The sequence below is a fragment of the Chanos chanos genome, chromosome 16 (assembly GCF_902362185.1).
Source record: "Chanos chanos chromosome 16, fChaCha1.1, whole genome shotgun sequence".
NCBI classification, from domain to species: Eukaryota; Metazoa; Chordata; class Actinopteri; order Gonorynchiformes; family Chanidae; genus Chanos; species Chanos chanos.
The window spans coordinates 8,136,042-8,146,248 of NC_044510.1; the positions used below are offsets into that span (position 1 = coordinate 8,136,042).

The 10,207-nt window shown below is 44.1% G+C and overlaps 1 protein-coding gene across 1 annotated transcript; it reads left to right on the plus strand.

Moving 5' to 3' along the window:
• The first annotated feature begins 2,642 nt into the window (after positions 1 to 2,642).
• Positions 2,643 to 8,990, plus strand: tlcd3ba (TLC domain containing 3Ba). Its single transcript, XM_030793643.1, has 6 exons — positions 2,643 to 2,767; positions 3,821 to 3,904; positions 5,463 to 5,685; positions 6,360 to 6,455; positions 7,648 to 7,757; positions 8,747 to 8,990. The coding sequence occupies exons 1-6, from the start codon at positions 2,643 to 2,645 to the stop codon at positions 8,988 to 8,990; spliced, it is 882 nt and encodes a 293-aa protein (XP_030649503.1).
• Positions 8,991 to 10,207: the final 1,217 nt, after the last annotated feature.

The following is a 10,207-nucleotide window of genomic DNA, read 5'->3' on the forward strand; positions in this document are numbered from 1 at the left end:
GAGACCGATAGGTAGGCTAGCGCCAGTTCCGTAAATGAACCAAGTTAGCTAGTTAGCTATTTCTTTAGCGAGTCAGAAACGTTAATCTGACATGGGTTATCGGAGCTAGGGTTATTTTCGCTGTGTGAGTTGTGATGGAGATGGATGGCGGACTCTAACGGAGACTGTTACAATGTCTCCTTTGTAAATTGCGCATCTGACTTCTCTCTCTCCCTCTCTCCCTCCCCTACTCTCTGTCAAAGCTTTCTGGGATCCAAGACTTACCGCAAACCTTAACCGACATGTGGACCGTATCCCGGATGCCCCCCGGCCCGTGTGCACAGATTTTCCCCTGGCTGTGACAGGCTTCATCAAGGCAAGCTGAACGGACATCGCCGTTGAACCCCCTGATGTAAAAATGAGTCTTCTTTTGGCATTTTGCTTGCTAAACACTCTTATTCTTCACCTTGGCCTCCATTCCATATCCAATTTACCCAGTAACACACTAGCAGACGTCTCACGTATTTTGCTTTCTACAGTTAACAGAAGTGCTTTGCTGAAGTAACTATTTTACAGGATCACTGTTGTATTTTGGGGGATTTGACCCGTAGCTGTTACCCCATTTCACCCCAACATTACCTTCATTTACGGGGTCTTATCTAATTCACCGACCCCTCATTGTTGGAAAATGTGCGTTTATTTTAACGGTTTGTCTTTAGACCAACATTTGCTCATAGAGGACAAGCATAATAAGAAGTGAAGTATAGGCTAGTGTGGAAGATATCATGGGGCTACTGCAACCTGTTAGCGGTCGAAACTGGATAACAATAGGAAGGATGCTACTAGCTGGCTGGCTAGCCAAAATATAGCTAAGGTGGTGCATGCGTATTATTGTGTAAGATTTGGCCGTGCTCTAAATACGTTTGCCTGAACATTTGGCGATTTATCGTAATTCGGGTCTCACATAAAGACCTATTCATTAACTGTATCGCTATTTTGGAGGGGGGAGGTTAACATCATCACGGACGTGTAGCATTTTGTGGCCGAAACTATGTATGGTAGCCAGCGAACAGATTTCGTAATGTTTTGGCTTGAAAGGGCTAGGAGTACATCGTTATTTTGACTGAAACATGAGAAAAATAAAAGCCAGCGCATTTTACAAGAGATTTGGGCACGTTCACTTTGATAAATATGTCTAAATTAATAATTTAGAACACGACGGGGGAATAAAAGGGACATTTTGCACTTGTGATTCTTAGAAAAGCCTGTTAACTGTGTGTCTGGTTTGTACTTCGTATGTGTAATACTATCGATAAATACTGTTTTGTTTTTCTTCTGGCATCCCTGCTACTTTCAAAGTCTCCTAACGATAACTAAGTCCACGGCGAGACACGATATCAGAGATTTTGACACAAGAAAGTATTATATTGACAGTATCCGTGTACGACACGCCAACTCTAAAGAGTTTGCAGAAGATGCGTGTGACTAGTGGTAGAACAGAGTGAACGCTAAGATACCTTTGCTGTATCCAGAGATGTCTTTGCCCCATTCTGACAAGAGAACAATACCCCCCATCGCCTACCCTTTCTAGCCTGTCTAGCTACTGTACCATGTGGTGCCACTCTTCCTCCCTTGCTCGCGCTCTCTCTCTCTCTCTCTCTCTCTCTCTCTCTCTCTCTCTCTCTCTCTCTCTCTGTCCATCTCTACTCCCTCTCCCTGCAGTAATCTTTCTAAATCTCCTGCCTGCTAATCCTTTCCGAGTCTATTTTGGTATGACCCCCCCCCCCCCCCCCCCTTTCTGTCTCAGTATAAATATGGATCAAACAGAAGGAGTCCAGAGCTCATTCACCCAGAATTATTTAAGGATTTCATAGCAAACAATATGTTAATCTAGATTATACATACTTTAAATGGCATTGTTATGCTGGAAAAATCCCTTAGTACACAGGTAGCCTACATTTCCCATAAACATTCTCGCTACACTGTCAGGTTTCACAGGATTTTCACAGGATCCTTGTTTTTGTTTGTCGAATTACTCGTTTAGTAGGCTTCCAGTCACTGCAAGTTTGCTTACCGAGTGAATTCACCATAATAATACTTGTGCTACTGTTTTTTTTTTTTAATCAAGTTGCCACTGGATGCATCTCTTCACTCATTGTGATTAGTGAGCCTTTCCCCTCTGCTCTCTTCCTGCTTATCTCATCCCTCCATCTGTCCAACTTCTTTCTCTTCTTTTCCTCTCGTACGCGCGGATACTTGTGAGGATTAAGTGTTTAAAACTAGTCACAGTCTTAGACATGGAACTGGAAAATGATGTTCAGAGAATAATCAGTAAATTCTCAATAATGTTGTCTTACCTAACTCCTAGTGGAATTAAGTTTTTCATGCAACTGTTTTCCCGCAGTGACTCTGAAGAAGACACACGAACACATTACAGCGTAACACTAATGACATCTAACCTGTCGATACCTCTGTAATAAGTCGGTTATATCTTTAATTGCGTTGGTCCTCGGATCATTTCAGACGTGTGGACAGTGTTCATAAAAGATGAATTGGGGCTGGCCTGTCCATACAGAGGCGCTGAGACCCTGCGTTGCTTCTCTTTCCTCAGACAGACTTGACAAACGGACACAAGCCCCCCCCCCCCCGCCCTCCCCAGCACCATGTTGAGTATCCTCGCGGCCGGATCCGTCTTTTTCCCTGGCCTCTTCCTGCTGTCCAAGCGCTGCCTCAAACACACACCGGGCCTAAGGTGGAGCGAACGAGATGCTGTTATCGTCTCTGCCAGGTAAAGGACAGACAGAAAGAAAGAGAGAGAGAGAGAGAGAGAGGGTGCTTGAGGCTGTTTTGGCATCAGGGAGACTGTTTACCAATTTTGTTTTTAGCCCAATATCTGTGTCACGAAAACTCCCCCCCCCCCCCCCCCCAGAAGTCAATCTTCAGCATGTCCCTCTATTGGAACTACCCGAGGGTTTGGGTTTTTTTTTTTTCTTTTTCTTTTTTTTTTTTTTTTTTTTTTTAGAAGAACAACTCATTCCACGGGCAGAAGGAGCCATTAGGGCTTGAAAAAAAAAAAAAAAAGAAAAGAAAAGAAAAGAACAGAAAAAGGAGATCCCGTATTATCAGTCTCTCTTTGTATACCTCCGTGTCATTCGGCTCAAAGTAATACTGTTTCCCCCAGAGAGAGATTATTTCCCTCGACTCCGCTGACATCTTATCACAGTAGGTGTGAGGATATGAATTTACATCACTGTCAGAATTGTTTAAGGATCTAAAAGCGTGTACAGATTACCCTTGGTAAATTTCATTTTCAGACTGTATTATCAGCATGTAACAGGAAAAGGAAAGGTTTGATGAGCTATAGATCAGACCAGGAGAGGTTCATTGTGTCTGCGTTAGGGACAGAGCGACCATGCTGCAGGTATCTGAAAGAAATTTTTATCTGTTTAGTGTAGCTTTACTTCAGGTTCATTTGTGTAGATGTTGTTTGATCAAGAGACTTTTTTTTTTGAGGAGAAACACAGAGAAACACTCAGAATGGATCTTTTTTTTTTTAAACTTCTTTTAGAAACTGCAACCCCCCCTCCCTCCCCCCAGTCACCTCTGGCTTTTGTAGTTTGTATATAAGAACAGTCAAGCGGGTTTGATATTTTTTTGACACCCATCAGATGAGAAATATTCCTAAAATGAGCGAGTGATAATTGAATGAGTGAATAATGATTGAGTTCACTGGTACACTGCTAAGTTTACAAGAAGAGTCAGTTTTTTATTTATTGGATTTATTTATTTATTTATTGCTTTTGTTGTTCTCACGTTGTCGTTCTGTCTCTCACTCTCTTAGGTTGGTTTCCTCCATTCAGGCCATCATGGCTTCCTCTGCTGGTTACATCATTGCATCTTCCTGTAAGGATATCATTGAGGACCAGTGAGTGTCAGATGATGACATCTTTATTGCTAGTTTGTTCCTCGAGGAGGAGAGGTTGTTTTTAAGTGATCCACTTGTTTTAGATGTTTGGACTAATGCCGTCTGCTATTCTCAGATTCCCACTGAGTCATCACAATTACCTCCGGGCCTCGTTTAGCCTCTTCTTCTTCTTCTTCTCCTTCCTCCTTTTCTTCTTCTTCCTATTCCTCTTCTTCTTTTATCTCTTCCTCTTCTTCCTTGTTCTCTCTCCTTTTTTTCTGACTTGGGGATTGTGTTATTTCCTCTGTGGTCTGATTCTTTTAGAGACACCTCTCTGAGAATATCAGTGTGCACCCCAAACGAAAGTGTGATTCTCTCTCTCTCTCTCTCTCTCTCTCTCTCTCTCTCTCTCTGTGTGTGAGTTTGAGTGGACAAGATGCAGTACCCATCCCCTCTTTGCTCACCTTGCATCTCTGGTAATCTAATTAGTCTCTCAACCTAATTAGGCTTTATCTGTAAATCCGCTGTGGTACTTTAAAGATGAGGGGGAAACGTCGGGCGGAGATTCGGACTCGGATTCAAACGTGATGTGAGATTCAGACTCAAGTTAAGATGTGTATGTTGTCATATAGAGTGAGTTTAATTCTTAGCCCTCACTACAGTAGGCATGACTGTGTGTCACCTGAAGGTGAAACTGGGGGGGGGGGCGGGAGGGAGGCCAGGGAGGGAGGCACTTAGGGAAATCATGAGGAATGGATGCAAAAAGCAAATGACAGAAGCAGAGAAAAAGCACACAATTTCACTGAGATTTGCCAGTCAAATCCAGAGCACACATGCCAAGGCAAATAGACAGATAGATGGAAAGATGGTTTACTTTTATTAATCCCCAGAAGGAAAGGAAATCGTCAAATTCAAATTCTAGTTTGAATAGTAAAATTCTCCTCAGCTTTGTTCTTGGTGTTAACAAGCTTTTTTAACTGCCTTAAAGAGGAATTTTCCACTCGTGGACCGGCATCTTACCAAACGTTTTTTTCTTACCACGAGAACTTTGTCTACGGAGCCTTATTACCTCTCACGGGCTCTCAGTAAAGTCTAAAATAATGCTACTGTTAGCATCCTCGCCTAAAAGCTAATGGGAGCCGGCGCGAAGGAGACTTTAGTCCGCAATCGCCCCTAGTCAGCAAGTTTGGACGTTAGCCATTTTAAAAACCCTTTTCTGAGCAGTTGTTTCATCTTTCAGAAGGGTCGTTTTAAAATGGCTAGCAGCTCTTCCAGGGCTCCACGCGTGTGGCGCGTCTACACGTCAAGTCCTGAGTCCAATGCACTTTGTTCAATTAAATTGACCCGCGCCGACTTATCTTGGGCGCTCTCTGTCCCTCCACCTGACACAGCAGATCTCTCTCTTCTCTCTCTCTTTCTTCTCTCTCTCTCTCTGTATGTTTGTTCATTCCTTCTTTCCCTCTTTCTTTCTTCTCTCTCTCTCTCTTTCTTCTCTCTCTTTCTTCTCTCTCTCTGTATGTTTGTTCATTTGTTCTTTCTCTCTCTCTTTCTTTTTTTGTCCTCTGTTCTTTCCTGCCAGGCATTGGCTGACCAGTACCTACATCCTCTTCGCCGTCCCTTACTTTGTGTACGACATCTACGCCATGTTCATGTGCTACTGGTACAAGATCCAGGTGAAAGGTCACGAAGAGGAGGGCAAAGGGCCGTCGGTGAGGGCCGCCGTGAGCAGCTACCTGCGGCGGGAGTTCCTCATGGTGCTGCACCACGTCGTCATGGTCACCGTCTGCTTCCCCGTTTCTGTGGTAACTTTTTTTTTTTTTTCTCTGTCATCTCTGAAAACTTCTTTTTTGTGTGTGTGTGTGTGTGTGTGTATGTGTGTGTGTGTGTGTGACATTGGCAGTTCTGTTTTAGTTGCTGTGGTGGTGGTGGTGTTGTGGACTTGCTCTTGCCTCTTCCACATACACAGCTCAGTGTCCGTGAGGAAATGTGATATGTAGGTTTTGGATCCATTTTGTGTATTTTTAGTCTGTTTGAACATAGAACACAGACCCAAGCTCTCTCTCTCCATCTCTCCTTTTCTCACACACACACACACACACACACTCTCATTCTCCCTGAAGTCCACATGGAGAAAGTTGGTCAGATGGTAGCGTGGTCTGTTCTGAGGCTAAATGTGGGCCCCAACAGGCCTCTGTACCTTTACCCTGTCAGTACCCATGCCCATCTGCTCCATCTGGAGCCATGGAAACGGTTACCGTCGGCTACGACGCGCCGCTCGAGCGTTGCCTTGAGTCTAAAGGGTGCGAGCGTGTTTTGAGATAGATAAGTCAGAAGCCACTGTGATGTAAGGGAAACCAGTGCATCCACTTTGTATCTCCGGCAGCATGTGTTGTGTCTCTTGTTATTTTTATTCAGAGTTATTGATCTCCCTCTCTCTCTCTCTCTCTCTCTCTCTCTCTCTCTCTCTCTCTCTCAGTTCTGGAGACAGGGGAAGGGGGATTATTTTCAGGGTGTCATGTTCCTTGCTGAGCTCAGCACGCCGTCCGTCTGCCTGGGCAAAATTCTCATCCAGGTGATCCTTACCATCACTTTCTCCACTTTTCAGCACTCAAGCTCTCTCGCTCTCTCTCTCTCTCTCTCTCTCTCTCTCTGTCTCTCTCTCCCCTCTCTTTCTCTCTCTCTCCCTCTCTCTCTCTCCCCTCTCTCTCTCTTTCTTTCTTTCTTTCTTTCTTTCTCCAGCAAGACTCTGTTCAGTCATTCTTCCACTGGTTTTGTATTCTTTCTCTTTTCAGTTCATGTATTTCTGCTGCCTTTCATTAGGTTATGATTCTCCTAACTCTCAGTAACACTGTTTACCCTCAGACATTTACAATCCTGTTTTTCTGGGAGGAAATGTCGGGGGGGGGGGGGGGGGGGGGGGGGGGGGGGGGGGGGGGGGGGGGGGGTTCTTTTTTTTTTTTTGCAGTTATGGGGTAAGTAATAATGGGGTCTTCAGCTTTGTATATCTCTCTCTGTCTTTCTGTCTCTCTCTCTCTCTCTCTCAGAACAGAGTGATGTAAGACAGTACTGTAACTTTTCTCTCACTGCCAGTCTTGCGTTTCTTTTTTTTAAATTCTTTCTCAACACCTTGTCTGTCTGCTTTCTGTGGAACTAGGCTGACAGACTTTGTGGCAGCTGAATGATCAAATTCTCACACTGCTTCTACAGAATCTCACTCAAAAGAAATCACAAAACACGACAAAAGTACAGTTGTCGAAACAGACCGTGGGGTCGCTTGGGCCGAATTCGATTCTGAGACGCCCCTTTGCATTGGTGGAGGACAGACCAAGGTGACACTGGACTTGAACACAACAGTCAAGTTCTGTCCTTTTTAAAAGGTTTTTCCGCAGTTTCCACCAAGGTTATTACGCCTCCAAAACTCCAAATCGTTTCCGTGTCCGTGAGGGTCCAAATAAGCTCTTAGACAAACATTCCTGTACTGTCGCTCTGTGTCTGAAAAGGGTATCTCTCCGTCTTTCTTTTTCCCTTTCTCTCTCTCCCTTTGTTTCTCTCATAAATTTGGTAATCTGTTTCTCTCATATATTTAATAATCTGTTGGGGTTTGTGAATCACAATGATCAGAAATTAGTGGAAGCAAAGCATGGCTTGATAACATTCTCTCTCTCACTTTCCTACAGTCTCTGTTACTCACCCCTCTCTCTCTCTCTCTCTCTTTCTCTCTCTTTCTCCTTCACTCTCTGTGGGGTTTTTCATCCGTCTCTCAGTATAAACAGCAGCACACACTTCTTCATAAAGTGAATGGAGCTGTCATGCTGGTCACTTTTTTCGTCTGTCGAGTTCTTCTCTTCCCCTACCTCTACTACGCATACGGCAGGTATGTTCTCTCTCTCTCTCTCTCTCTCTCTCTCTCTCTCTCATGGCTTCCCTCTCTCTAACTCCATTTCTCTCTCTCTCTCTCTCTCTCTCTCTCTCTCTCTCTCTCTCTCGTCCTTGATTCTCCTTTCTCTCTCTCTGAGTCTAGGTGATCATAAGATCAATGAGATCCGGTCCATCCGTTCAGTGATTACATTGAGTGTAAAAACATGGAGATCAGTCATTTGACGTGACGTTAGCATAGACACTGATCCGTAATGGCCGGATCTCCATGGTTATGAATAAACACAATAGCTGGTGTCAACCACCATATAAGTACACTATAATAAAATACTGTTTGTCTGTGTGTTTCTCTATGAAACTGGATTGTAGTTTTGACATGAGCGGTGAGGACAGCTATAAAGTGTTGAATTGATCAGGTTATGGATGATTATCTCGTTATGCTTGTCACTGTAACTGTTAGATTTAGATCATTTTAAAAGGTAAAAAAAAAAAGTCTTTCTTGTATTTAAGACTGCCTGCATTTCATAGCCTGTCTAGAGTAGATGGGTTTACAGATGTATCGAGTCACAGCTGTGGCTTCTTAGTTATGAGAAATCTCCCTGTCAAGTCATTCTAGCTCAGTGGTCAAGCTACTTCCTGTTTTTTGTTTTCTCTCTCTCCTGTGGTCCAATGCTGATCAATTAACTGTGTCTTTGTCTCTGACGGTCTCTCTGTCTCTGTCTATGTGCCTGTCTGTTTGTGTGTGTCTGTCTGTTTGTGTGGGTCTGTCTGTCTCTGCCGGTCTGTGTGTGCCTGTCTGTCTCTGTGGGTGTGTCCGTCTGTCGGTCTGTGTGCCTGTCTGTCTCTGGGTGTGTCTGTCTCTGTGTGGGTGTGTCTTTCTGTCTGTGTCTGTGTGAATGTGTCTCTCTCTCTCTCTCTCTCTCTCTCTCTCTCTCTCTCTCTCTCTCTCTCTCTCTCTCTCTGTGTGCCTGTCTGTCTGTGTGTCAGGTACGCATCCATCCCTCTGTACATGGTCCCGCTGTCCGTACCCTGGCACTGTAACCTCGGCGCGGCTCTGCTCATGGCACCGCAGGTCTACTGGTTCTCCCTCATCTGCAGGGGCGCTTTCCGCCTCTTCTCCGGAGCCTCCCGTACCCGACCCCCCCTGGACAAGACGGACTCAGACCCCGAGCCCAAAGCCACTCTGCCGCCCGCCAACGGATACAGCCCTCGAGAGACGGATACACACTGAGAGAGAGATGGGGGGGGGGGGAGAGAGAGATGGGGGGGGGGGGGGAGAGAGAGATGGGGGGGGGGGGGAGAGAGAGAAAGAGAGGGGTAAAGGGACCGTAGGCACTGAGAAAAAGGGAGGGGGGGGCGGGGTGGGAGGGGGAGCGCGGGGGGTGGGGTCAGGAGGACACGACAGGGGGTTTGAAAGTTGTCGACCAAATTTGAGAAACATGGAGCATCATGGGTGTCTGAATCAGTAAGAGAGGACATTACAACGTGGAGAAGGAGAGAGGGATGAAGCAGACGAATGTCTCTACCTTTTATTTCTTTCCCTTCTTTATAATCTCGTGCGAGTATTTGGAAAAAGAGACTGAAATGATGGCTGGGGCAGAGAAACAAACAGATTGTATTCTTTAGAGTGTTCCAACAGTCTCCTGTCATTATAACTTGTATTTATTTATAAAAAAAAAAAAAAAAAAAGATTTAGAATTTTGGGGGATGTATCATATTGTATAGAGAAAAAAAACAAAACAAAAATAAGGTACTTCATTATTTGTAGATTACCAAATTATCTTAGCTGCAGGAAGAAAAGGGACTGCACAACGGATGGGAGGAAGAAGAGGGAAAAAAAAACAAAAAAAAAAACAAATGACAGTATTTCAACTTGTCTGTGTTCCATCTGCTGTGTAGTCAATTATGTGTTCAGCCCAAGGACAGAAGTAAGAATGGATTTTTGAAGTGAAGGGGGGAGAGAGAGAGAGAGAGTAAGAGAGATGGAGAGATCGCCGCGCGTTTGTCTGCCTTATCCCATCTGGCAGTATCTTTCTCTCTTTCTCTCTTGTTGCGTTTGCTTATCTGTTTGTTTAATTTTTTTTTTATTGATTTTTTTTTTTTTTTTTTTTTTTTTTTTTTTTTCCCAAAAGGAGCGTTGAAAAAGGGAACAGCAAGGCTTTTCCATTAGCATCATATGTGTACATAACGTCATTTTAATCATTTAGTGTTTTGGGTTTTTTTTAAATTTGTCAATTTATGTAGAGATTGTTTGTTTGGTTTTTATTAATATTTATTGTTTTATTATCATGGCTTATTTATTCATTCTGATAGATTTAGTCTGGTTGGGTGATTTTTACCTCTAACGTGCTCTGCCAGTTCCCATGTGGAACGAGAGAGAGAGCGGAGTGAAAGAGAAAAAGAAAAGAGAGGTAGGACGTGACAGTGCACCATGGGCAATCTGAACCA